This window comes from Ovis aries, chromosome 11, assembly GCF_016772045.2.
Source record: "Ovis aries strain OAR_USU_Benz2616 breed Rambouillet chromosome 11, ARS-UI_Ramb_v3.0, whole genome shotgun sequence".
NCBI classification, from domain to species: domain Eukaryota; kingdom Metazoa; phylum Chordata; class Mammalia; order Artiodactyla; family Bovidae; genus Ovis; species Ovis aries.
The window spans coordinates 57,642,051-57,670,005 of record NC_056064.1 but is presented as its reverse complement, the minus strand read 5'-3'; the positions used below and the strand labels follow the sequence as shown (position 1 = coordinate 57,670,005).

The 27,955-nt window shown below is 52.6% G+C and overlaps 1 protein-coding gene across 3 annotated transcripts in view; it reads right to left on the bottom strand.

Moving 5' to 3' along the window:
• Window positions 1–27,955, bottom strand: part of SLC39A11 (solute carrier family 39 member 11) — a 370,219-nt gene that overhangs the window by 21,238 nt on the left and 321,026 nt on the right. For all 3 annotated transcript variants that reach the window (XM_042256462.2, XM_027974012.2, XM_027974013.2), the window contains exon 7: window positions 25,486–25,555. In XM_042256462.2, the coding sequence (XP_042112396.1) occupies window positions 25,486–25,555 (70 nt within the window). The remainder of the gene's footprint in view (window positions 1–25,485; window positions 25,556–27,955) is intronic.

The following is a 27,955-nucleotide window of genomic DNA, read 5'->3' as shown; positions in this document are numbered from 1 at the left end:
GGGTTCTCCCTGTACTCAATGCTTTACATTTATTATCAACTCGTTACCACAACCACCCTGTGAGAAATATCTTAGCATCTGCTTTTTGCACAGGGAACTTAGGACCACGGCCTCGTGTGACGGCTGTCTGAACCCAGTGCTTTCAGCTACGCTGCGCACACAGCATTCTTGTTTCTTTTCTGCTAATAAAATCAATTTTCACATGGCCTTTCCTGGTTTTGCAAAGTACTTTTGTGTATGTCATTTGACTGCAAAAACTCCCACTCCTCGATGAAGGCATCTCTCTTCCATATCTGTTCCCCTTAAGGACCAGGATGTGGTTGGAAGCAGGGGGCCAGGCAGAGGTTTTGACCCACCCATAATTTCCATCAGTTGCCCACTGCCATCAAACCATCTCAGAGAAGCCAAAAAACTCCCAAGTGTCCAGAACAATGAGCTCGCTGTATTGCAGGGTAAATCCCTGGATCAGGTCACCACGGCTGTGCTGTTCCTCTCAGAAACACTGAGTCACAGCCGAGGACGTGTTCCCGGCGGGGACCACGCCCCGGAGAGCAGACCCCATCACTCCACGATCCTGGGGACCCAGAAAACAGTCTTCTGTCTGATCTGACCTCTACGTGGCCATCAGGATGGGCTTAGAAAAAAAGGAGAAAACGCAGAGGCTTGAGTCCTCTGCCAAGGCCCCCCTGGCCGCAACCCCGGGGCCCCGGCAATTTATTACCAGACAGGAGCCACACAAGCTCCGTTATCACAGTTACAGCCTTGTCCAGAAACAATGTTGCCTTTCAAATTGTTTTCCGCCTGGGACAGTGGATTTATAAACTGAACTGGTGACTAGGAACAGAAGCCCAGGCTGCAAAGACTAAACGCCTTGTTCTGAGTGGGCCTGGTTTAGTATTATCCTGATAAGATAAACACAGATAATGACCTGCTGGGGGGTGGGGTGCTTTTATATATACACGTCTCCACGTCTGCGTTTACCCGGGCACCGGCTGGCGCTTGGGGGCTGCCTCTCACATCAAAGGCAACAGAGAAAGCCACTTTTTGGATCTCTTTCCAGTAAGGAAGTTGGAAATAATTATAAGACGTTGGGTTTGTTTCTCTCTAAACGGCTCAGAAATATTCTGATTTGGTTAATTTCCAAAAGGGTGGCCCTAAAATGGTCACGATCGCTTTCAGGGCAGCGGAGCCGAGTTGCTGTTGCTGACAAGTCTTGTTGAGGCTGGGTTGCACATGTGGAGTTAATGAAAGCAGGCTCCTGTTTTCTGTGTGTATGTTTACAAATTTCTATAATAAAAGCAATATATATATATGTATATATGAGGTAACTTTGGCTGAAAAACCGCTGAAGTTGGGTGACAGGCATATAGAGATGTATTACTGAAGTATTCTCCCCCTCGTATGTCTGTTTAAAATGTTCCATGGTAAAAAGCAAGAAAAAAAAAAAAAAAGGACTCTGGCTGAAAAGTATAAAAGTATTAGTGGCTCAGCCACGTCCAACCCAATGGACTGTAGCCCACGAGGCTCCTCTGTCCATGGGACTCTTCAGGCAAGAATACTGGAGTGGGTTGCCATACCCTTCTCCAGGGGATCTTCCTGACCCAGGAATTGAACCTGGGTCTCCTGCACTGCAGGCAGACTCTTTACGATCTGAGCCACCATGGAAAACCCTCTTGGCTAAAAGGCAATGGCTTAAAACCCACTTAAAACATCAACAGACGTCTGGGCCACATACTCTCCTAGGAGATGAGAAATCAGTGTGGACAGGATGGGGTCCCTGCTCCCACAGGGCTGACATTATCCCCAGAGTTCAAATATTCCTCCAGTGTGAGCATCTGGCTGGGCTTCTCCAGGGCTCCCTCTGGGGGTGGGTCTTTGTGGGGGTGGCAGTGTATTGAAATCATTCTAGACTAGGCTGGGGCTTGGACACGGGGCCGGCCCTTTGGGAATCTGTCCAGTCTGTTATTCCTAGGAACCCAGAAGCAGGATGGAAGAAGAAGGGCTTTAGGAAGCCCCCACAATGTGCGCTGGGATCTCTTTATTAATGACCTTCATTAATAGCAGAGCAGGTGGCTCAGTGGTCAAGAACCTGCCTGCCAGTGCAGGAGACGCAGGAAACGCGGGTTTGATTCCTGGGTCGGGAAGATCCCCTGGAGGAGGAAATGGCAACCCACTCCAGTATTCTTGCCTGGAGAATCCCACGGACAGAGGAGCCTGGGGGCTTACAGTTCACGGGGTCACAAAAAGTTAGACACGACTCTTTAATAACAGCCGCCCCTTGTCCCTGGGAGGTATTTCCAGAGAGGGTCCAACCCACCGGTGGCCTTGGGGCCCTGCTGTGACCCCTCCGGCAAACAGCTGTCTGTCCTGTTTTGAAAGGTCTCTGGGAACGAGGAGACAGCGGCTGGCAGGGGCTGCCGGCGCTGTGAACGTGTCAGCTGGGGAGCAGGGGACAAAAGCCTTCTGTGTGGCTCCGGCGTGACGCCTCTGAACTGGCACAGGCGGCTGAAATCTTGGAATCACCAGCTTTTCGGCTTGCCGTGTATGTACATCCTTCAGGAGGGTGTTTTCAGAATCTGGGTTTTGATGGAGTCCCACGCCTAAAAATCGGTCCAGGGGACAACCCCCGGGGGAGTCCAACGGCTCAGCCTCGGCCAGACAGAAAAGGAGCTACCGGGCTTCTGGGAGATGGGAGCTCTCGGGGGAGGGAGGTCAAGAACGTGAACACCTGTGTTTGAGGTCAGCATGTCCCTGTGCCCCTTCCAGGAGTGAGCTGCCACGACAGAGCTGAGCTCTTTGCCGGGAGATGGGCGAGGTTGGGGTCCGCTCCTCTTTTTAATGGAGAGTTCCTATTTGGCACCCTGTGCTTGCTCTGGTGAGTTCGGTTGAAACAAGGAAACTGATTCGGATTTTCTGGATAGTTTCTCCTCAGGTGGAGAGGTGATTTTAAGCCTCAGAATCACAAAGGTATTACCATCAAACCTTCAGGGCGTGAGTACAGTCCCTTGGGAACTGTATAGTTTGAAGGGGATCCAAAATGCTAGGTGATACCTGGTGGCTTGGTGTTAAAGAATCCATCTGCCAAGGCAGGAGACTTGGGTTTGAGCCCTGGGTCGGGAAGATTCCCTGGAGGAGGAAAAGGCAACCCACTCCAGTATTCTTGCCTGGGAAATCCCACGGACAGAGGAGCCTGGCGGGCTCCAGTCCACGGAGTTGCAATGAGTCAGACACGACTGAGCATGCCCACATATGCAGCATAGTCTTTGAAACTAGCAGAACACCCGGGCATGCGTTCCCATCACAGTGCAAATCGAACCCAAGGTCCTTTCCGCGGACACGCTTCCCAGGTTGCCCGATTTTTCACCAGCTCGCGCCTGTTGCCTTCACTCTCTAAAGGGTCCCACTGTGGACAGTGAAGATGGTTTTATCCTAACAGCATCTCACCTAACCTTCTGCACTTATGATCCTGACTCTTTACCTGAAAACCTCCCAGCTCCCGCTCTGCCTCAGACACACTGTTCTCCTGTTTCCCAAACATGTCGCCCGTTCTGTATGAATCAATGCCGTGTCACACGTATCCATTTCTCAACTCTGGGAATAGCTGGAATCTTTTCGTCGGAATGGCTGCCCACTCCAGTATTCTTGCCTGAGAAATCTCACGGACAGAGGCCCCTGGAGGGCTACAGCCCACGGGGTCACAAAGAGTCAGACACGACCGAGAGACTAAACGACAGAGACGCAGCACCAGACGTCTAGACGTGCTGCGGTGGCCGAAGAGTTTGCGTGGGGTTTTCTGCACAGTCTTATGGAAACACTAAATGAACCTTTTGGCCAACCTGATATTTACCAGTTTCTGATGCCACCAAAATGGGGCCCGGGGGTTGCTAGGGAGGGAGGGAGGGGTCAGGATGGCACAACCCCTGCCCTCAGGTTCTCGGACCCTGGCAGAAGAGACACAGAAAATGGTCCAAAGTGAGCTGATGAGGGGGCAAGAGAGGGAGAGAGGGAGCCCCCTGCCCCCCCAACACACAGCGGAACTTGCAGCCCGAAGACCCACATGAAGCACAGCTGTTCTGACATGGCGGAGGGCCCCTTGAACGCTCCGTCGGGGTCGGGGAGGGGCGAGTTTGGAGGCTTGGGCAGTGTTGGCCCCGTCCTACAGTTCGCATCCAGGTGTTGGGCACGATTTCAGCCTGACCCACAACGCCTCCCAGGAGGGCAGAGGCGTTGAATATTGCCTGGAGGGAGGGAGGCGCGGGTGAAGCAGGCCGAGCCTCTGAAGGTGGCTCCAGGGGAGGTCAGAGATGCTCTTTCTCACCGAGGAGTGCACGCAGGGTGGTTTTCAGGGGCAGTGAAGCGGGCAGGCCTCAGGACCCGGGAGCGAGAGCCCTGCTGGAAGATGCAGGGCGATGCAGTTCACGGAACACAGACGCTCGTCAGGGGAATGGCTCACTGACTTTCCCCGATGCCCCAATCCACGATCTTGCAAGTTATTTTCAACTCTGTTTTCCTACTGAGAACAGCAGGTCTGAGGTGAGGGGCCTACTGCTTTTTTCTTTAACCAGCACAGACACAGTGTGTGTCAGTTGCTCGGTCCTGTCCAACTCTTCGCGACCCCCTGGACTAGCCCGCCAGGCTCCTCTGTCCCTGGGATTCTCCAGGCAAGAATACTGGAGTGGGTTGCCATGCCCTTCTCCAGGGGATCTTCCCGACCCAGAGATGGAAGCCAGGTCTCCCGCACTGCAAGCTGATGCTTTACCAGCTGAGCCACCAGGGAAGCCCCATAATAGGAGTATAATAGGACTTCAAGCCACCTAGGACAGTGGTTCTCAATCGGGGTGACCTGTCCCCGTCCCAGGAGACACTGAGCGATGTCTGGAGACATCTTGGGTCATCACAACTGTGGGGAGAGGTCCCACCAGCATGCTCAGGGTAGAGGCCGATGGACAGGGCAGCCCCCACCCCCACGACGGGGATGATCGGTCCCAAAGCTCAGCGTGCAGAGTCTGGCAACCGCTTTAGCACAAAAGCAGGGACGGCTGGAAGAGGATGCGGATTCTCCTTTCTGAGGGATTTTAAGGATGGATTCCAGCTGTCCCTGTGGGTCTGGGAGCCTGGGGTGAACAAAGACGCCCTATATGGGCCACCTGACCTCAGGAGCTCCGTCACCGCCCGGCACCAGGCGCCGGGGCTGCAGCCCCTCCCCGTCTCGTCCTTCTGTCTCTTCCTCCCACGCGGGTTGATTTCGGAGGCTTTTCCTGCAAAATGTGAGGGGGTTTCCATGAGGAGTGGATCCTTTCCAAACCAGAAGGCAGTAAAAAGTCCCGCCCGTGGGACCAGCGTTCCTGCTGCGTCTGTGCTTCAGGACGGACAGAAACCACAGCAAGAATGCTGCGTATCGAAGTCACATCTCTCCAGATTCAAGTCCCAACCTGCAGACACTTCACAGCCACGTCATGAGGTGCAGAGCCGATGGCCTTTTAATGACAGCCGTTCTCTAGGGGCAAGGGAACTTGTACAGAAGAATACAAAGGAGCAAGGGAGCACCTTTGAAGGGGCATTTTCTTTCCTGGGTGACGGTAACACCGCAGGGGCCATAGCTAAGGGTGAGACCCTCCGGCCATCTCTGCCCACAAGGGCTCCAAGCATGTCACCCACGTTCTTCGTCTTGACAGCAGGCTCATGAAGCACTCACAGGAAGATTTTCTGGTTCTGAACCACTGTTCTGATGTGCTGAAGTAGTTTTTCTAAGGCCAGACTGAGAAGTGGGCAGATCCAGTCTTCAAATCCTTCTCAGAAACCTGTAGGGCTTCCCAGGAGGCTCAGTGGTAAAGAGTCTGCCTGCCAAGCAGGAGACCCAGGTTCGATCCCTGGGTGGGGCAGCTCCCGTGGAGAAGGGAATGGCAACCCACTCCAATTTTCTTGCCTGGAGAATTCCATAAATGGAGGAGCCTGGTGGGCCAAAGTGCAGGGGGTCGCAGAGACTCGGACACGACTGAGCAACTAAGCAGCTGTGGCAGCAGAAAGTGGTAACCTTCCTTTGTGCACCAAGGTGGACTCCTGGTTGTTTCTGTTGTTCTTTTAAATTTATTTTTGGCTGTGCCAGGGCTTCGGTGCTGTGCAGGAGCCTTCTCTAGTTACAGCGGGCAGGGGTCTTGGCTGTGGTGCACGGGCTCCTCGTTGCGGGGACTTCTCTTGTCGAGGAGCACAGGCACAGATGCGTGGGCTACAGTAGTTGGGGAACACCGGCTTAGCCGCCCCTCGGCATGTGGGATCCTCCCGGACCAGGGATCCAACCCTGCAGTGATAGGTGGATTCTTAACCACTGGACCACCAGGGAAATCCCTGGACTGAAGGTCTTCAGAGTCCATGACCTTGAGCGAATGTAGGAGACGTTTAGCTACCTTCCACCTCAGCATCTCTTTGGGAGAGACTCAGAAGTTTTATCTGTTAGGATGATCCCAATGCTGCTATTTTTACCGTGAAGTACCTGCACCATGCACGCACTGTTTTCAGCAACTGACACACGTAACCTTAACACAAGGAGGACCATCTTATCATCCTCAGTTTACAGATGATGAAACCAAGGCACAGAGATGTCAGGTAACTTATTCAAGGCCACCCAGCTCGTCGGTGGCAGAGCCCAGACTTGGGCTCAGAAGGCTGGTTTTAGAGTTCATATTTATCACACTGTGCTGAGCCACCTCTCTGGAGAGTAACTCCCCAGTTCTTCAGCATTCAGACTAAAAAAGGAAAGGAAGCAACTAAAATCACAGGTCCTAAGGAACTACGAGTTTGCAAAGTGCTGGGCAGTTTACCAAGTGCTTTTCCTCAGCATGGTCTCTGATGGGTCCTGCAAGGCTCTGAATTTGACGGCTATCTCTAGGAACCCAATGACGCTGTCACCGAAAGACCCAAAGCACCCTCTGTGTGTGTGTGCTCCATCCAAGAAGGACCAAGGGAGTCACCCATGAAGGCCCCCTCGCACACCTCAATCAGGAAGCTGTCTCTGGGGAGCCCCCTTCCCTCACTCTCAGTCCACAGGGTTCAGCAGAGGCTGCACAACCTCCAGAGAGCAGACTGAGATCCAACTCTGGATGATGGGAGTAGTTCCATCCTTCTAGCCCCAGGAATTGGTTCAAGTGGGGAGTATGTGATATTAGTTGGTCTAGCCAGACCCCAAGGGAGCTACTGAGAAGAGATGGACAGTCTCTGTCGCACTGGAACCTGGGAGGACACAGAATTGGAGCCGTCAGCAGGAAGCCGTCTTGCCACCAGGTAGACCCAGAGAATCAAGCCAACGCTGAAGAAGACAGAGCTTGAGGGAGAGAAAAAATGAGCAGAGGCCTGATGTTATAATTTGCAGCCCTGAGTCAAACTGGTTCTGAAGTCTGGTTCCCGGAGTCTTCGGTTCTGTGGATCAGTAAATTCTCTTTTCGGCTTAAGATGATATGAATTTTGCTTCTGTTCCCTACAAATGATATAAGTGAAAACTAAACCTATCTTATTGAAACAGTTTCAAAAGGACCCTACTCTGGTTGGGAACAGAGTGAGGAAAAGCCTGCTCATTGAGACCCTGCTCCCTCTCGCCACAGCTTTACCCAAAAGGAGAATGTAAACTGTAAGAGGGAGCTTTCCTGGTGGCTCAGTGGTAAAAAAAAAATCCACCCGCAATGCAGGAGGTGCAGGAGACACGGGTTCGACCCCTGGGTTGGGAAGATCCCTTGGAGGAGGAAATGGAAACCCACTCCAGTATTCTTGCTTGGGAGAGCCCTGAGACAGAAGAGCTCAAGGGTCATAGTCCATGGGGTCACAAAGAGTCAGATCCAACTCAGTGAGTGAGCACTGCACGGCCATACACTGTAGCAAGGGAAAGAAATGAGGCTGACTTCATCAGAGCCATTTTGAAGGGAGCAGTAGATTACCTGTGAATTTCATCTGCTAATTCACAGAATTTGTTCCTGTGTGAGTTACTCATCAACTCTCCCATCTATACCCACACGGTACCCGTGACACCAGCTCCAGGGTTGGACGGCACCAAGTGACTGACACCAGCTAGCCATTTGCAATTACTGACTCTGGGTAACAGGTTGGATGGATAAGGGTGCATGGGTTGGCCCATCTCCTTTACATAAAGGTCAACAGAAAGGGTTTAGCATCTTAGCAGACGGAGGGCTACCCAGTTCAGGGACAAAGGCTACACTGAAAGCATCTTCCCAGGCACATTTCACTACAGCAAAAAGCTTCTGCTTGGAGCAGCTGCTTCTTTATGAACTCTGGACTGAGGACACTCAAACAGAGTAGACATCAAGCAAGTGTCACTTCCTCCCAGTGATTCTATTCTCTGTATATTTTTCTCTAGTTTCACAGCCCCCAGGAAACCCTTGCACAGCAAGGAGATCAAACCAATCAATCCCAAAGGAAATCAACCCAGAATACTCATTGGAAGGACTGATGCTGAAACTCTGGCCACCTGATGCGAAGAGCTGACTCACTGGAAAAGACCCTGATGCTGGGAAAGATTGAGGGCAGGAGAAGAAGGGGACAGCAGAGGATGAGACAGTTGGATGGCCTCATCGACTCAATGGGCGTGAGTTTGAGCAAACTCTGGGAGACAGTAAAGGATAGGGAAACCAGGCATGCTTTAGTTCATGGGGTCACAAAGTCGGACATCACTGAGCCACTGGACAGTAACAAACTGAAAACCTTCAGCAATCTTCTGTCCCCAAGACGCACGGCCCCCAGCTCTGTGCTGTCCGTGGCGAACAGCTGCCTGCTGACACCCTGGGTTTCAGATGAGGGGCCTCCTGGTGTTTGTTTTCCTGCTGATTGAATTACTCATGCCTCATTTGTCCACTTCCCTGAAACAATCTTTTTGGATGCCTTTCGAAACCTGAGTCTCTGCGGTTTGTCTGGACTGGTTTTTATTTGTGGAGGAGAGTTCGCTTGTCTAGGGTGGAGAAAAATGGGGTCTACCAGAGTCACGGCATCCGTGGCTTCCTGTCTCATGTGCTCCGGCTGTTCTCTCCAGGAGCCAGGGTTCCTCCTGGAATGTTCTCGTTCCCATCGGAAGCTCCTGATGGAACAGAGATGGGGAAATCGTGCCAAATCTGCAAAGTTCCTAAATGATTCTCAGCTCTCAGGGGACAAGAAACACATTGCAATCTTCGAGGGCAGGGGCAGAACAAATAATTACTGAGTCTGTTGATAAACAGACCCAGAGAAGACAACTGAATCCAGCTTGTTCACTCTTGTCTGCCAGGCAGAATTTAATACCATCCTGTTCCTGTTTTTCTTCTACCCATGACCCAAGTTACAGCTTGCTTAATTTCTGTTTACAATGTGAGGCTCATGGTGATGGAGGGAAAGAGAGGTCTGGTCAGACTTTCCCAGGAGAGTATGCCCTGTAGACCAGAGGTTCTTAACCCAAAAAGATCCTCAGTCTGAGAAGCCAAGTCCAATTAAATCAGAATTACTGCAGAGGAGAACTTGGAAACCAGTGTGATTCCATCGTGCAGCCAAGGTTTAGAACTACGGCTCGAGAGCCACGCTGCATAAGGTCACGGCCGCGAGCCATGCGTGCCTGCTGAGCGCTGGATACATGGTGCACCCAAACTGAAACGGGCTGTAGATGGAAAGTCTTCACCAGATTTCCACAAGTCAGCACAAAAAAAAGAGGACACAAACTATATCATTCACACTTTTGTTATGCTGGTTACATGTAAAACAACGGGGTGTGTCCTGAGTGATGTGGGTGATGCTGTGGGGTAGACCAGAAATCTGTAAGGAATCCTTCAAGGAAGAGAAAGAAGAAACATTCACATGTCTTCAAACAATTCTTAAGACATCACTGTTTCCATTTGTAAGTGAAAGTGAAGTCGCTCAGTCGTGTCCGACCCTTTGCGACCCCATGGACTGTAACCTATCAGGCTCCTCTGTCCATGGGATTTTCCAGGCAATAGCACTGGAGTGGATTGCCATTTCCTTCTCCAGCGGATCTTCCTGACCCAGGGATCGAACCCAGGTCTCCCGCATTGTAGACAGACGCTTTACCATCTGAGCCACCAGGGAAACTCCTCAGTTGGCCCCCTTGGCACATTCACACCAGTGTGAAAGTGTTAGCTGCTCAGTCATGTCCATCTCTTTGTGGCCCTTTGAACCGTAGCCTGCCAGGCCCCTCTGTCCATGGAATTCTCCAGGCAAGAATAGTGGAGTGGGTTGCCATTTCCTTCTCCAGGGGATCTTCCCAGTTCTGGGATGGAACCCAGGTCTCCTGCACTGCAGGCAGATTCTTTACCGTCTGAGCCACCAGGAAGCCTTCCCCCACCGACACCTGTGCTAGCACGCAAGCTTGTTGTGATACATCCTTATGAAGTCTTGGTTCATTTTCTGTCCACCAGAAAGAACACGATAGGAAAGAAAAGTCTATGATGTTGGACTAGAGTTTCCAAGAAAAAGTCAAAGTTCAGGCTGGAAATCTCTTTTTATCCATTCTTCTTAAGCATGGCCAAAAAATATCCTCAAAGTATATCCTTTTCCTCATCTCATTTTTTAAATCAAAAGTCATGTAAAAGGTAATATGGAAAGAACTTTTGATAGATTAGGACCAGCTAAAAATCTTGGATATGGCTGTACCAGAAAACAGTGTTTGTGATTTTTGAGGCTTGAGTTTTTGGTCTGCTTTGAAAGGTTTCCAGTGCTTTGCTGGGAGATACGAGGAACCTTCCAGAGAGCTTAAAGGTAATCCTCCTCTGGAAAGCTGCACACTTCCTTGTTACTCCCTTGACAAAGACCCTCGGTCATAGCATATGCTTTCACGTGTTTAGCTAAACCACAGAGGGAGACGAACTGAATTTTTACCTTGAAAGTCAATACCATGGGTTGCAGTTGAGATATGATCAACAGCAGGATGGGACAGGCCAGGGAAAGTCAGGACCAAAAATATGGACAGACTAGACATTGTAAGACTACCGGGGAGAGCTGAGGTCAGTGGGTGTTAGGACAACATGTGAGAAGAGGGAAGTGTGGGCAGGGAAACAAAAGCCAAGATCCTGGAGATACGGGGCAGTGGGGAAAGGCAGTGCCGACAAGAAGGACGGAGGAGCTGCTCGACATTCAAGCAGACGAGACAGTTTGAAGAGTCCACATAAAGGGGAAGGTAGAGGAGAAGCAGGTTCAAGCATGCAGAAGGCACCATCGGAGCCTGGAGCTCAGCATCCAGGGAGAGCCGGAAGGATGAGGACTCCTGTACCCACAGACTTGGTACGCAACGGGGTCAGAACCCAGGCTGAAAGAATTCATAGCCAGAGACTTAAAACCCAGGTCAGAAACTGGGGGTCAAGGGGGGAGCCCAGCACGGGGGAGGGGTCTGACAGCAACCCTCACTTCAACACGTCCATGCATCGAATGTAGCAAGAACCACTCCTATGTTATTCATAGATGGGAGAGTTTCCAGGTTAAGTGACAGGCCAGCCGATCATCCCAGAGAAGGTGTGGGTCGTGAACCACATTACTCTAGTACTGATCAGCAACTACTGGGTCAACAGGGTAAGACCTAAAGTGTTCCCATAGTCTGTTCTTTTTTTTTTTTTTTTTTTTAGTTTTTTATTTTTTAAATTTTACAATCTTTAATTCTTACATGCATTCCCAAACATGAACCCCCCTCCCCCATAGTCTGTTCTTGACTCGCTGGTCGAGCTCAGCATTCTCATCGTCTCCCTTGAAACCTTGGTCTCTGTGAGAGGCCTTAACATCATGCTGTGCGAATCCAAAAGACTGGGAGCTTTCCTAGCTGTTCTCGTCTCTCATGCCTAATTGGACTCCAAGCATTAGCCTGACGCCAAAACCAGACAAGGACATCGTGAGAAAATAAAATTGAAGACCAATACCTCCTACAAATACAGATGCAAAACTCCTCCACTAAACCAAATCCTGTGACATACAAAAAGAGGCCATGTCATAACCAAGAGAGATGTATCCCTAGAATGCAAGGTTGGTTTAACATCTGAAGACCAATGCAATATTCCATACCAACAGGATAAAACATTGAAAAACAAGTAAATATCTCAATAGATACAGAAAAAGCATTTGATGGAATCCTACACTGTTTCATTATTTAAACAAAAACAAAAACAAAAAAACAATCAGCAAACAAGGAACAGAAGGGACCTTTCTTGACCTGACATACAGCATCTATGAAAAACCCACAGCTAACAGCATACCTCGTACTTAGACTGAAAGCTTTCTTCCTAAGAACATGAATAAGACAAGGACGCCCGCACTTACTGCTTCTACTCGACACTAAACTGGAGGTTCTAGCCAGAAATTCGATTTTTCAAAAAATCACTGAGGCTTCCGTATTGGAAAGGAAAAAGCAAAACTGTCCCTATATGAAAATAACATTAGCTTCTATACAGAAAACTCAAAGCAACCCACAAAGTAACCATTAGAGCTACAAACGAGTTCAGTAAAGCTTCAGGATACAAGATAAATACAACTCCCCAATCCACTACACACTAACAAAAGGTCACAAAGGCTTGAAAATGACCCCCCAAGGAGTGAAATGAGGTCGGCAATGCTGTAAAAGGTCTCATTCCCCATCCTGAGCACTGGGAGTGTTGGCTCCAGGGGCTCTGACTCCATGACTGGGGGCCTGAGCACCACAAAGGTCAAGGTCAGATGCACACTCCCTGCACGCCCTGGTCATGGTCAGGGAGGGCCCTGGGGGCCTATGGGGGTCTGCACTCCTCCACTAAACGGCAGACAAAATGCACCATGACCAAGTGCTCCAAGAAACTAAAAAGGCAAATTGTCATGTGATACAGCAATCCCACCTCCGGGTATATACACAGAAGAATTGAAAGCAGGATCCCAAAGAGATACTGGTGTGTCCATCTCTTATGTTCCCTGCATAGGCAGCCGGGTCCTAGCGCACCAACTGGGAAGCCCCCAGTGGAACATCCAGTCAGCCTTAAATAGGAAGGAAATCCAACATACGCCACAACATGGAAGAACCTTAAGGACGTCAATAAATCTGTCATAAAAAGACAAATAAAAGGGGTTTCCCTGGGGGCCCAGGGGTTAAGTAAGAATCCACCTTGCATTTCAGAGGATGCAGGTTTGCTCCCTGGTCTGGGAAGATCCTACATCCCTCGGGGTGATTAAGCCCCTGCACCACAGCTACTGAAGCCTGAGTGCCCCGCGCTCCGAGAAGCTCGAGCACCGCAGCTAGAGAGGAGCCCCTGTGCGCTGCAGCTAGAGGAAAGCCTGAACAGCAGTGCAGACGGGGTGCAGACAGAAACAACACAAATAAACACACTGATAAAAGTTACAGAACAGAGAACAGCATTTTAAAAATGATAATAAAATAAAAAGGCAAAGACAAAATGATCCCCTTTATATGAGGTTCCTGGAGTAAGGAGTCAGTCACAGAGCCCAAAAGTAGAGTAGGGGTTGCCTGGGGCTGGGCGGGGTGGGGGTCGGGGGTGAGGGGAGGGGTTACTGTTTACTGGGGACAAGGTTTTCAGTTTTTTTTAAGATGAAAAGGGTTCTGGAGATGAGGAACATGATGGCTACACAGCAACGTGATGTACTTACTGATACCATCATACACTTAAAAATGGTGAATTTTATGTATGTAAGCATGCGTGCTAAGTTGCTTCAGTCCTGTACAACTCTTTGCAACCCCGTGGACTGTAGCCCGCCAGGCTCCTTTCTGCATGGGATTCTCCAGGCAGGAACACTGGAGTGGGTTGCCATGCCCTTCTCCAGGGGATCTTCCCGACCCAGGGATTGAAACCGTGCCTCCTGCGGCTTCTGCACCGCAGGCAGATTCTCTGCCGCTGAACCACCAGGGGAGCCCCTTACCGCACGTACACTCCATCACAATTAAATTTTTTAAAATAAGACAAAGCAAAACACCACGACACACGGAAAGAGAAGAGACATCTCGGGAGAAAGGAAACAGCTTTTTTTCCTGCTTTTTGAACAAAAGACATTGCCTTCTCATTTTGTGTGAGGTCCTGCCCATCATGCAGTCATCTGTCCTCCCGTCAGAAAAAGCTGGCGTTTCTCCGGGTGTCATTCACTCACCTGCAGTGAAACGCTGGCCTTAAGAGGCCCTGTCCTCTGAAGTGGTCCCTCTCTCCCCTGACTTGGGAAAACCATGACCTTGGGAAGCATAATCCCCTTCGGAAGGGACAGTGGAAACAGGGTGGGAAGTCTCCTAAGCCCCTCTTCTCCACTTTCCTTCTAGAACCTCAGCTGTCACGCTGTGGGGTGCTTCCTGGAACAGCGGAGCCTTAACAATGTTCATTTGCCCCCTGACCTCCCACCTGGAGATGGTCAAGGGTGAAAGCTGGCTGGAGGGGGGCTGAGGTCAAGGCGCCAGATGGAAGCCTTGGGGCCACGGCAGTTCCCGTGCCAGGCTGGGCCACGGGGTGTTTGGCCAGGGGTCCTGGGCTAGCAGCACTGGTCTGAGCTTGGGAAATGGTGTGGCTTTGGGCAAGTCACTTGCCTTCTGACTTTCTCCAGCGTGAAAAGAGGCTTCCTGAGGTCTCTCTCAGAGCCAAGGTCAGGTCAGAAGGGCATTGCTCGTTTGTAACATGACGATGGTGTCTTGGCCTCCGAGACTTTTTCCATCGCTTCTCCCTTGCCTGCACTCAAAACTACCCATTGCAGGCCCCTCCGTCTCCTGCGAAGCCCCCCTGAGCAGGCCTGGGGCTGCCTCCGCTCCCCACCTGCAGGCCGCGGTCAGGACATCACGCAGGAGGGAGCTGGCGGGGGCTGCCCCCAGCCCGCGCTTCTGGACAGAATGAAAACCCCGACGCCCCATCTGATGGAATCACACCGAAGAAAGGAAACTTGTCTCTTAAGAACAAGCGAGAGACTGATGACTGAAGGCCCAAAGAATTTTGTGGTTGGGCATTTTTTTTTTCCTGTTGTTTGTTTTCTGGCACAATCTGCCTCTGTTTCGGAGCCGACGGCCACGGTGCCCGTGACAAAGGCCTCTTTCTTACGACAGTTTAATAGCTCCGATGTGGGGGACAGCCCCGACTCCCGCGGGGCAGCCTCTGGAGGCGGCCTCTCAGGAAAGGAGAGAGCCTTGCTTTCGTCCAGTTGGGTCCAAACTGAACTGAGAGAGGCTTAAGGAAACAACAACAAAAAAAACCCAAACCAAATGGGAAACTCCTTTCGAAACAGGAAGTGAAGGCTTGGGTGGGGAAGACAAAATGTGTCAGGAGAGAGGAGAGACTGGACCCAAGAGGGATGCTCAGGGCTCACTGCCTGCTGAGGGCGGAGGGGAGAAATCTACGGGGGCGGAGAGATTCGGATGGAGATGTGGGGGGCGGGGGCGCGTGTGTATCGATTCCCTACGGCCGTAACCAAGGCCGCCATCCAGGCGGCTGAAGACATCAGAGACGCATTCTCGTGGTCTGGCGGCTAGAGGCTCAAAAGCAAGTGTCAGCAGGACCACCCTCGCTCGGAAATCTCTAGGGAAGGTCCTCCCTCAGCTTGTCCAGCTTCCGGCAGCAGTGGGCACTCCTGGACACTTCTTGGCTTCTGGCTGAGTCACTCTGATCTCTGGTTCCCTCGGGGTGTCTCGTCACCCAGCCTCCTCCTGTGTGTGTGCCTGTGTGTCTCTTCTCCTTGCCTTATAAAGACACTGGTCATAATGGATTTGCGCGTGCGTGCTCAGTTGCTGGGTCGGATCTGACTCTTCTGCGACCCCACGGACTGCAGCACCTCTGTCTGCGGGATTTCCCGGGCAAGGATACTGGAGTGGGCTGCCATTTCCTCCTCCAGGGGATCTTCTGACTCAGGGATTGAACCTGCGTCTCTCTCGTCTCCTGCATCGGCAGATGGATCCTTTACCATTGCGCCTCCTGGGAAAATAATCCCGCACGTGGAAAGCACTCACTAAATGTTTCACAGCTACCAGACGCAGGGCTGGGAGGCAGAGAGCTGGGGCAGGGGTGTTAATTCTGGGCTTCCGCACCCCTGCCACCTGCCATAAGCTTGACCTCAGGGAAAGCCCTGGGCTCCGGATTCTCACCTGGCTACTGGGAGGGCAGTAAGGACTGAGCAGTGCATGTAAACAGCCCCTAAAGGCAGCCACCAGTGCCACGCCGCAAACCCACTAATGCGCCCACTCTGCTCTCCTAGCTGGCCCGGCAAAAGGCAGTGGATCAACGCCAGCACCCATCCGAGCCCCGCCGGTGACTCTGGAAAGCGCAGTTGCTTTCTGCCTCTCGCTGCGTGTGACAAGCAGTCCCGGAGGATGGACAGGGCAGCAGTGGGTACGCAGGAGGGAGAAGTCTGTGTCATCCCCAGCGCCTGGGAGAGCCACAGAGAAAAGACGAGGCTGCTCTTCAAGAGCCTCGTGGGGTCCACGCCTCCCCTCAAGCCCGCCCCGGGCTAGACAGAACACACGTTGTGCTGAGATCGGTCCCCGGTGCCAAGACGGTCAGCCCTGTCGCCAGGCACTCGGGTGGGGGTGGCCGGGGGCCGCGGAGGAGGAGGTGGAGGAGGCTGCCCTGCACAAATGGGCTCCTTGTGCTGCTGATGAGAGAAGCAGCCGCCGGGCAGACCGGGCAGGGCAGCTCGGAGCCGCCTCCTTGTTCTGGACCCGAAGCCCGTGCCGTGACACTGGCGAGAGTGGAGAGGGTCCAGGGATCCGGGGGCGGAGGGCAGTGCGCGCAACAGAGAAGCAGCTTGTGCTATACAGAGGGGACTGCCCACTTGAAATCATCCATAGAATTCAGGAGGGCCATCAGGGCCAGGTGCAGAGCAGACCACACCCAGCCTGGTCCCGGGCCCCACGCAGAGAACAGAAGAGGCCCCCAGCGAGGGTGCAAGACGGGGAAATAGATGCACGCAGTATCAGAGTGAGAGCCAGCCGCACGCCAGCTCAGCACTTAGGCCGGACGGCAAAGCTGGCCTGGGAGGGCCGGGGCGGGGAGGAAGAATGTGAAGGCCCGGCATCTGCAGGCCGAGCCCGAGTCACAGGAGGTCAGGGGCCCCAGGCTCCTGGACCCAGGCCTCTGGCCTGGAGCCCGAAGGACCCTTGTCTCCCGCATCAGCAGGTGGGTCCTTTACCACGGAGCCGCCTGCGAAGCCCAAGAACATAACTGCATACTGTTACTGAAAAGGGCTTTTGTGCATTTGAATAGAGAGAGAATTAAGTCCCTGTCTGGGGCAGGGGTGGTGCAGAAAGGACTTGGTTTTATCCTGAGTTTATGAACTAATTTTTGGTGATAAATACAGATCGTAAGAGATAGCGACTGGCTGTGAGAGCAGCTTTTCTCAATGCCTTTACTTCGCAAACTAGAGAAGGTAGCATTTGCACATGTCTTCGCATGCCTGGGGGACACGTGTTGTCCTACAATCACCAGCAGTCCTGGAACCATAGCTGCCACCCTCCTTTCTCACGTGACACGGCTGGAAACGGACATGTAGGTAGTGAGAGCCCAGGGCACAGGCAGGAGACCAGGTGCGGGGGACCCAGAGTCTTGCCCTGATGCCCCACTGCCACACGGTGGCGCTGTCTGCCAACAAGCTGCCGATTCCACCGGCGCCTGATAATTCCAGGGAAGGCTAGGCAGCTGTGTTGGGGGACGGGAAAGTAAAATGTACTTATGGGGAGGAGCTGTCAATAGACGATTCTAGAATTCCAGGCTGGAAGACTCTGCAGAGTCCCTTGGACTGCAAGGAGATCAAACCAGTCAATGGTAAAGGAAATCAGTCCTAAATATTCATTGGAAGGACTGTTGCTAAAGCTGAAACTCCAATACTTTGGCCACCTGATGCTAAGAATTGACTCATTGGAAAAGACTCTGATGCTGCAAAAGACTGAAGGTAGGAGGAGAAGGGGACGACAGAGAATGAGATGGTTGGATGGCATCACTGACTCAATGGACATGAGTTTGAGTAAACTCTGGGAGTCGGTGAAGGACAGGGAAGCCTGGCCTGCTGCAAGCCATGGGGTTGCAAAGAGTCAGACACGACTGAGCGATTGAACTGAAGAATTCCAGGCAAGGCAGTTTAACGGGTTCAAGAGAAGAACTTGTCTGCTCAAATAGAATGGAAAGTGCCATCTGCTATTGCAAATAAAAAGCAGCACAAGAATTTACTTCCAGTTTTGCTGACACGATGGAAGGGGTGGCGGTAGGGAGGAGTCTGTGTGTGTGGCTGGTCAGGGTGTGTCCTCACACTGGGGCTCCACGTCTCAGGCGAGAGACCGCTCTGCAGCAAGCCAAGACTGGGCTGTGGCTTCCCCAACCCAGGAAAGCCGAGATGCAATTCAGAAGGTGAAGACTTCCTCCTTGAGGAAGAGATGGTCTTGTCAGGGCTCCCCAGAAGTCTGGGAACTTGGTCCCGCCACAGGGAGGTCTGGGGCATTAGCAGAGCAGCCTGCGATGTGGAGATGGCCCTGGAAGCCTGCTCCTTAAAAGATGCTGCTGCTGCTGCTAAGTCACTTCAGTCATGTCCGACTCTGTGCGACCCCAGAGATGGCAGCCCAACAGGCTCCCCCGTCCCTGGGAGTCTCCAGGCAAGAACACCGTAGTGGGTTGCCATTTCCTTCTCCAATGCATGAAAGTGAAAAGTGAAAGTGAAGTCTCTCAGTCATGTCCAACTCTTAGCAACCCCATGGGCTGCAGCCCACCAGGCTCCTCCGTCCATGGGATTTTCCAGGCAAGAGTACTGGAGTGGGGTGCCATTGCCTTCTCCAAAAGATGCTGAGTGAACACCAATGAAAGAATTTATGTTTTATTTCCCCAAGTGCCCTCCAGGGCTTCCCTGGTAGCTCAGTGATAAAGAATTGACCTGTCAAGCCAGGAGACATGGGTTCAATCCCTGGCGGGAAACTAAAATACTGCAAGGCACGTGGTGTAGCCAAAAAAAAGTGCTCCTGGCTGCCCTGGTGGTTCGGAAAGAACCCACCTGCTAATTCAGGAGACTCAAGAGATGCGAGTTCAATCCCTGGGTTGGAAAGAGTCCTTGGAGAAGGAAATGGCAACCCACTCCAGTATACTTGCCTGGAAAACCCTATGGGCTGAGGAGCCTGGCGGGCTGCAGTCCATGGGGCCGTTAAAGAGTCGGACACTACTGAGCTACCAAACGTCTCCTCTCACCGCGTCAACAGAGTCTCCCCTTCAACACTCCGCATTTACCTTCCAAATGTGTTTTCCGGATTAAACTTGAGAAGTAGGTGGACAACTGGGACACATGGATGTGCACATAAAGGTCTACGTACTGATTACTGTTGACTAACGAGCAGGAAAACGCGTCTACTGCCGTCTTTGTTTCTAAACAAATAGCTGCTTAGCTGATTAATGGCTGCTGTCTTAAATGAATGCTAATATTTCAACATGCATATCGGCTTTCAAGCCAGGCAGAAGGATATACCTGACTTTGGCTTTGCTCTTTGATCTGAGCGGCAAACACAGACTTCAAAGTTTGTTCTGATGCCTGCAATGTGGAACTCAATGAGCCATGTCAGGTCCAGATGCTGGCCAAGACTGCAGGCATCCTTGACCAAGTGTCTGGGTGTTGGGTAGCAATGGCTGGCCGGGGCACTCAGCAGGAAAGGAAAAAAAAAAGGTCCAGGAATACCTCGGGGATGTGCTTTGTGGATTCTGCGTGGTGTTCCGTCAGGTCAGCGGCCAGACTCCTCTGCTGCAGATAGCCAGCTGCGGGATGTTTGCCTTGCCAGCCGGTCAGGGTGTGTTCTTGGATTACAGACGCCTCTCTACTCGTGCTTAAGTAGGATGCATGCAATACGTGAGGCCAAATCTGAAGCATAAATAGCCTCACTCTCCCTGCTGGTTTGAATTATGTCTGCCGCTGAGTTAAGAGCTGAGGGCATGTTTCCTCTCTGGAGGTAATGACACTTCAGGAGGGAAAACCGCTTAAGCAGCCAACTCCCCAAGGAACGGCAGGATGGAGAACATCTTTGTGGTGAAACCAAAGAGAAACTGCTGTGGGACCTGCTTGGAAAGAAGCAAGCCGTGATTCCCTCGAACCACTGGCGGAGACTCGTCTTCCTCCAGGAGATGTTGGGTTCTGAACCGGTCCCCTGAAGATGTAGGCCACCGACTGGGGGAGGAAGGCAGGCCAGGTGGAAGGCTGGTGATGGGGAGGACGCCAGAGTGGCGACGAAGCAACAGCATCTGAACACTAGATGGCAGCAGCCGTATGCAAATTACTCACTGGGGCCCTGCAGGGGGACTTCCTGCCTTTTCCTACTGTTCATGGGATTCTCCCAGCGAGAATACTAGAGTGATTTGCCATTCCTTCCTCCAGTCAAAGGATGGCAGGGCTTCCCTGGCGGCTCAGATGGTAAAGAATCTGCCTGCATTGCAGGAGACCCAGGTTTGATCTCTGGGTTGGGAAGATCCCCTGGAGGAGGGGATGGCTACCCACTCCAATATTCTTGTCCCCGGAGAATTTCAGGGGCAGAGGAACCTGGCAGGGTTCCCTGCGGTTGCAAAGAGTCAGACATGACTGAGTGACATGAACACAGATACCTGTAGTCTTTTTGCCTTTTCATACTGTTTGTGGGATTCTCAAGGCAAGAATATTGGAGTGGTTTGCCATTTCCTCCTCCAGTCAAAGCTATGGTTTTCCCAGGAGTCATGTATGAATGTGAGAGTTGGACCATAAAGAAGGCTGAGCACCAAAGAAATGATGCTTTCAAACTGAGATGCTGGAGAAGACTCTTGAGAGTCCCTTGGACTGCAAGGAGATCAAACCAGTCAATCCTAAAGGAAGTCAATCCTGAATATTCATTGGAAGGACTGGTGCTGAAGCTGAAGCTCCAATACTCTGACCAACTGATGTGAAGAGCTGACTCCTTGCAAAAGACCCTGATACTGGAAAAGATTGAGGACAGGAGGAGAAGGGGGCAGCAGAAGATGAGATGGTTGGATGGTATCACTGACTCAATGGACATGAATTTGAGCAAACTCAAGGAGATGGTGAAGGACAGGGAAGCCTGTCCTGGCGTGCTGCAGTCCATGGGGGTCACAAAGTGTCAGACACCACTTACTGAATTAAGAACAACACATAAGTCTTTTCTGGAAGCTGGTATCACAACTTGGATGGTGAACTTGGCCATGGCTGCGCTACAATAAAATTTTATTTATAGAAGCAAGTGTTGGGCCCGATTGGGCCCACTTGCCAACCCCTGCACTAAACGGAGAGCTCTGCCTGGCCCAGCTAGCTCGGTCCACATCACGGGCATATGCCAGGCAACTCTTTTCTCCTCCCAGATCCACGCAGACCTGTCCTTCCCTCCCCCTCAGCCCCTCTCATCTACCTATGTGATTACCTACGTCTCCTGAACTTGAACTCTCCCTCCCACTCGATGAAAGAATCAGGTGACAGACGCTGCCTGTCGGTTCTGAGTCTAAACCCCCTCCTCCCCATCAGCCTCTCCATTCCCACCGTCATCGACTCCTCCTCTAACTTCTCTGTCGCCCTTAAAACAACACGTAACAAGGTGTCAACAGCATCTGTCCAGTGGCTGGATTCTTCACAGGGATCCGTCTACCTCCCCCCCACCAGAATTCCTCCCTTGAGCGGTGTTAAGGTTCAAATTGCCTCTTGGACTTTGTCATCAGAACCCACCAAGGTTGTCAGCCTCTTGCTGGAGAAGGTACTTCTCCTTTGGCCTTCGGTCTCACTTCCATAAATTGCCAGGTGAACCGCATGCACCTTGGTGATGTCACCTGCCTGTAGGTGGAGGCACCACGCGCTCTTAACCACCTCCTCCAAGCGGGCGGCCCCCAGCATCCTGATGAGACGCTCTGTTCTCCGAAGCACCCCTGAGGCCAGGGGAGGCCAGGACCTCGTTTACTGGTTCCTTGGACCATCTGGTTGGCATTCCCTACCTGCGCTCGTCTCAGGGTGCCCGAGGGCTTCGCCATCCACTGACCAATTGCTTTAGCGATCTGGTTGCTATTTTTTGATTACGTGGCACCGAGGTCAGAGAGTCTGGTCTGAATGGTATTGATCTGGGAGTGTTCTCACCTTCTCTGTGGCACAGTGCTGTTATTTCTGGGGAACACCCACACCGCGTGCTTGGGAAGAAGGTTGAAGTCTTCCTAACTGCGGCGTTGTGGGGTCCACATACGCACATTTTGTTGACGCTTTACCCATTTTATCAGCGTCAGAAAAGGGAATTGTTCTCCCCACCACGACTGGGCTTCTGACTGTTGCTCCTTGCAATTCTGACCGTTCTTCCTGAGGCTTGTGAGGCTGATGTTGCTGGAAGCGTACACACGCGGGATCATTATGTCAGCCGGGTACCTTGTTTCTCTTGTCATTAAGTACTGACCTTTATTCTCTCAGCGGCTTTCCGCCTTCGCGTCTGCCTGGTCTGAGACTGAAACTGTTAATACCGCTTTCTCTTGATCAGCATTCACCTCATGTCTTTGTCATGCCTTTATCTTCCACCTCTGCATGTCAACGTTTTAGGCACGTCACTTGTTAATTACACAGAATTGGAATTTTAAAAAGCAGAACCTCTCTTTCAAAAGATGCATTTAATCGTCTGATGACTGTTTTTACACCACCCCTCCCCCTAGCATTAGTCTGTCTTTCTCTTTTTTATCTTCCTCTCTCCCTCCCACGAAACCCTGCATGGTCTGCAGCATGAGCTAAGGGCAGAGAAGGCTTACATGCCTTGACTTGGGGCAGGGGCTGTTCTGCAGTAAGATCAGAGGAATTTGCAAGGAAGAACCCAAACCACGAACTGTGTATGGATCTGTAAGTGGGGCGGACAGACTGAAGGACAGGGTCTGCGTGAGGCCACCCTCCTTCCATCTCTGTGGCCCGCATTGCATGGATCCACTCTCCCCACCATTCCCCACGCTCCGTACCCTGGACACAGGGGCAATGGGGGCAATCAGAGGGGCATGAAATCCCCCAAGGAGGCTGGTTTATCAGAGGGTTTCATGAGGCTGAAAACAGCCCCGCCTCCCCAGCCCAATCGTGAATGGAGAGCCCTGTGGAGGGTTTACATAACTCAGAGGATCTGTCTGGTCTCGGGAAGCGGGGAGCTGGGTTGAAAAGACTTTTCTTCTACTTTCTTCAGAGACACAAAGCTTAGCAGGAAGCGCGGGTGACAGAAAAGAGGGACATCGGAGTTGACACCTTGGTGTCGGGGGAGACAAGGCGCCACCAGACGGGAAGCCGGGCCGTGAGCGCGGTGCCCAGGGCGGGCTGTCACTGGCTGGCACGGATGTTTCTGGAGCGTGCGTGGCTCCCGGGACTCAGGAGGGCCCCTCAGTGTCCCGACACCGCCCGCCCTGATGGTCCGCGTGGTCCAAGCCAAGTGGAGGTCAGATGGCTGTGCCAGGGCACGACGCCCTCCCCCCTACCCCTATGCCCAGGGCAGGAAGTGCAGCCCGAGGGCTTGATGAGGCCAATCAAGCTCTGGGTCTGGGTGACGATCCTCACATTCTGAGGGCTTCACCCAGCCACCATCTCCTGGGATCATCGCCGCAGGCGTCTTGTTTAATGCTGACCCTGGAGTCGGGGCGAGGGAGCGACTTGCGAGTCTGACAGGCAGGAATGAGAATCGAGAAAAAGGAAAAAATCTCGACCCATGACGTGGCAGCCCACGCCCGCGTCTGGGGCTTCATGGAGCAGACGGGCCCCTTCACACATAGCATCAGAGTCCAGCGACCGCAGTGACTAGATGGACACACGGGGGCCCCATGGCAGCTGAGAGTCTTGAGGAAAGGATGCAATGGGGTGTAAAGAGACCCCAGGAAAGGTGGGGACCGAGCAGGAAGGGTGGGATTCTGTGAGGAAGTAGTTCCTGGCAACCATGGTCCACAGACCCAGGGCCAACCACTGAAGGAAGCGGTGACGTTGCCTTCGGGGGAAAAATGTCGATTTTGAGATTGTACTGGTCAGAGGACAGTCGAATGAACTCAACACAGAAGCCAGTGGCCACCGGACCACCACTTTGAGCTGAATTATGTTTTCAAAATATCGTGATTTCCAGGGACTTCCCTGGCAGTCCGATAGTAAAGATCGTATGCCAGTGCAGGGGACCTGGGTTCGATTCCTGGTCTGGGAAGATCCCACATGCTGCAGGGCAGCCGAGCCCAGGTGCCACAACCACTGGGCCCCTGCTCTACACAAGAGGAACAGCAAAAAGCCCGCACGCCGCAATACAGTACAGCAGTCCCACAAAGCCCGCACACCGCAATAGAGTACAGAAAGCCTGCACGCCGCAATAGAGTACAGCAGTCCCACAAAGCCCGCACGCCGCAATAGAGTACAGCAGTCCCACAAAGCTGGCACGCCACAATAGAGTAGCCCCATAAAGCCCGCACGCACAATAGAGTACAGTAGCCCCACAAAGCCCGCATGCCGAAACAGAGTACAGCAGTCCCACAAAGCACACGCCACAATAGTAGCCCACAAAGCCCCGGCCCCACAAAGCCCGCACACCGCAATAGAGTAGCCCCACAAAGCCCGCACACCGCAATAGAGTACAGTAGTCCCATAAAGCGACAGAGGCCCAGCGCAGCCACAGATTAATTAATTAAAAAGTTTTGAGCACCTTGAGATCGCACTTGTGCTGGCTGTTCCAAAGTCACCACGGACCCCGTAACCCCCGCCTGGCCCTACCTGACCGCCTGCGCCCGCTTCTGCTATCCTTCATCCCCTATGGGCATCTGAGTCTTCTGCCCTTGGATGGATGGCACCACGCGCCCTCCTTCAGCCTGGACCCGTACGCATAAGTGCGGGAGAGAAATTGAGGCTGAAGGTCAGCGTGGGCATCGCCGGCAAAGAGGTGTTGAATCAAGCCCTGGGGGTGGGGGAGAACAGCCAGGGAGAGAGTGCCGAGTGAGAAGAAGGGGGGCCCTGAAGATGGAGCCCCGGGGAACATGAGCGTTTCAGGAGGGGCCATCGGATGCGAAGCCAGCAGGAGAGCCGGGGAAGGAGCAGACGTGAGAGAGGAAATCGGGAGCGGCAGCAGCCAGGGAGAGCAAAGTGAGGGCTCAGAAGAGAGGGAGGGGTCGGGACGGCCAGCCCCGGCCTTTGTGGTTCCCCCGGCCTTTCCATCCGACTGGGGCTGAAATCTCGGATATGGGTCTGGCGCATACTGAGGTTGATCATGGTACTAGAACCCTGGCGGATTCAAGCATATGCCGGCAGGTCCTGGAATCAACCCCCCAGAACATCGTCTTATCGTGATTCATCCATTTTAAAGTATTTGGAAAACAGCATGCAGTCGCATCCACGGTTGGTTTCCAAAACAGCTCCCCTTTAGCTAGCTTTGGAAGAACTTGGCATAAGCCTGTTTCTCTGATGGAGCATCTCTCTCAGGTGTGAGCACCCCTGCCGTCCTCCTCGCCTCCACCAGTCAGAGCTGGGGGGCTGGGGTGCTGCACAGCTCCGTGCAGACGGCTCATCCAAGGTACCAGCTGGTGCAGTGACACCAAGGCACAAGGTGTTGCTTACCTGGCGCTCTCGAAGGTGGCCGATGCTGTCTTTCCTACAGCCCCAAATCCAACTCCAACAGCAAGACCCTCTGAAAGAGACATAGAGACACACGAGGTGTTAGGAATCATTCTTCTATAATATTACACATGCATATCAGCTTTCCAGGTGGCTCCGTGGTAAGAACCCGCCTGCCAATTCAGGGGATGTGGGTTTGATCCCTGGCTCGGGAAGATCCCCTGGAGGAGGAAATGGCAACCCACTCCAGTGTTCTTGCCTGGAGAATCCCATGGGCAGAGGAGCCTGGCGGGCTACAGTCCACGGGGTCACAAACCGTCAGACACACTGAGAGACTAAACAACAGCAATACTTGCGCACAGCACTGAAGCTGGCTCAGAAGCCAAAACGAGCAGGCCGCGGCGGGCTGGATTAGTGCTGTCGTCCTCCAGGGCAGGGGAGATGCACGGTCGGACCCGCTTGGTGGGGGTACCATGGAACCAGTCACACACTCCATCACACTGGCAAGCCTTACGGTCCTTTTTGCATACTTTATAGTCACTCCACACGCTTACACTCATTCAGCTGTTCAGAACAGGCAGTTTCTTCACTTCTTCGTAAGAAATCAGAATAGCAGGATTTCAGCATGACATAACACAGGTTAAAAGCAGGTCCTGCAAAGGCTCATTTCTGAAACAGGCGTGCCGCTCTGTTTGCAGATAAAGGAACTCGACGTAAAGAACGAGTCTTACATTTGTAAAGGTCAGTGGGTTTTTCTATTACACGTTGATGTTGAGAAACTGAAGTTTTTGAGTCCCGGAGTTCATTTGAATTTGACTGTTGTAATCCTTTTTGTTAATTAAAAATGCTTGCCAAAAAGGGGGGAGCTTTGATTCAGAGGTCAAGGCTCCTCAGTCTTGATAGCTTCTTGACCTTTTCTTTCCCTTTCAGAGATTTCCTCCAAGGGTGGGCACTGCAGAAGCTGTCACTCCAGGGAGGAATTTGGATAATAAAAGTTCAAAACTTTCAGGACAGCCTGATGCATCTGACAAGCTTCAAAAAGAATGAGTGTCCCTGGCGCGGTTCCACATATCACTGGGGGCTGAATTTCAGGCCTGGCTACGATGGATATGTCTAAGGGTTTCAGGCAGCCCTGTGATCCACGGGGAGGCAGCCTCTTATGCGGCCCTCGAATCTCGGGAGCTGTCCATGGTCCCGAGAAGATAAAGTTAGAGGGCATCTGAGCTGCCTCCATCGGGCCTGTCTCCCACCTTCGGGGAGCCCAGGGTTCACAAGTCTGCAGTTCTCAATCTTGTTTTGTACCAACACAGCCCAGACCACAACCCACTCCCATCAGCTAGTGTGGGGTCTCTGGGGCAACGTTCTTCACCAGGTGTAAAAGCTAAGCAGAGACTGGCCAGGGTTCCCTGACACCAGAGGGGCCAATCCCTCCCTTTGAGAAAACTTGCTTTTCTAAACCATAAACCGCAGCTGGTGGCTCTTTTGTTAAAGATTCTGCTCGAATGAGCCATTTAACGTAAATGATAGTGCAGCCCTGACAACAGGTCTTACATTAATTAGCAAACTAACCCTTTCTGGTTATTCAGCACTTGACTTACTAATGCTCCCAGCAGCTCTGGAGGTGGGCGGGCGGCGGTGCGGGGAGGCTATCCAACTAATGTAGGAGAGAAAGGGCTCCTCCACAGTGACAGGGCGTCGAGGGGCAGAGCCAGGCTTGACCCTCAGTCCCCCAGTCCCCTCACCATCCCAGTTGGCTGAGATGGGCTGCAGATATTCTCCCAGGTGTGGGCAGCACAGGCTGGCATCCAAGTATCTACATCCCAAGGAGGTTCTGAGCAAAGTGAATGCATCCTGCCTCTGCCCCGCCGCGTAGCTTGGCCACGCCCACAGAGGGTACCACAGCCTCTGCCCCGCCCCATAGCTTGGCCACGCCCACAGCGGGTACCACAGCCTCTGCCCCGCTCCATAGCTTGGCCACGCCCACAGAGGGTACCACAGCCTCTGCCCCGCCCCATAGCTTGGCCACGCCCACAGCGGGCACCACAGCCTCTGCCCCGCCCCATAGCTTGGCCACGCCCACAGAGAGTACCACAGCCTCTGCCGCCAAATGCACACACGGTGGCCTCCCAGGTGGCTCAGCAGGTAGAGTCACCCTGCAATGCAGGAGACACAGGAGACGCGGGTTTGATCCCTGGGTTGGGAAGATTCCCCTGGAGGAGAAAATGGCAACCCACTCCAGTGCTTGACTGAAGAACCCCATGGGCAGAGGAGCCTGGAGGGCTACGGTCAAAAGGGTCACAAAGAGTGGGACACGACTGAGCACACACGTGCACACGTCTTGGGTGTTGGCCAACGCAGTTTCCCCCCTGATTCGGAATAAAGGAGAGGAAGAAGAGGCAACGGAGAAGGGAATATGGCTGCAGTTGCCTCTGAAGATGGAGGAGTGCCTGATAGTCAGGCTAATGAGAAACCA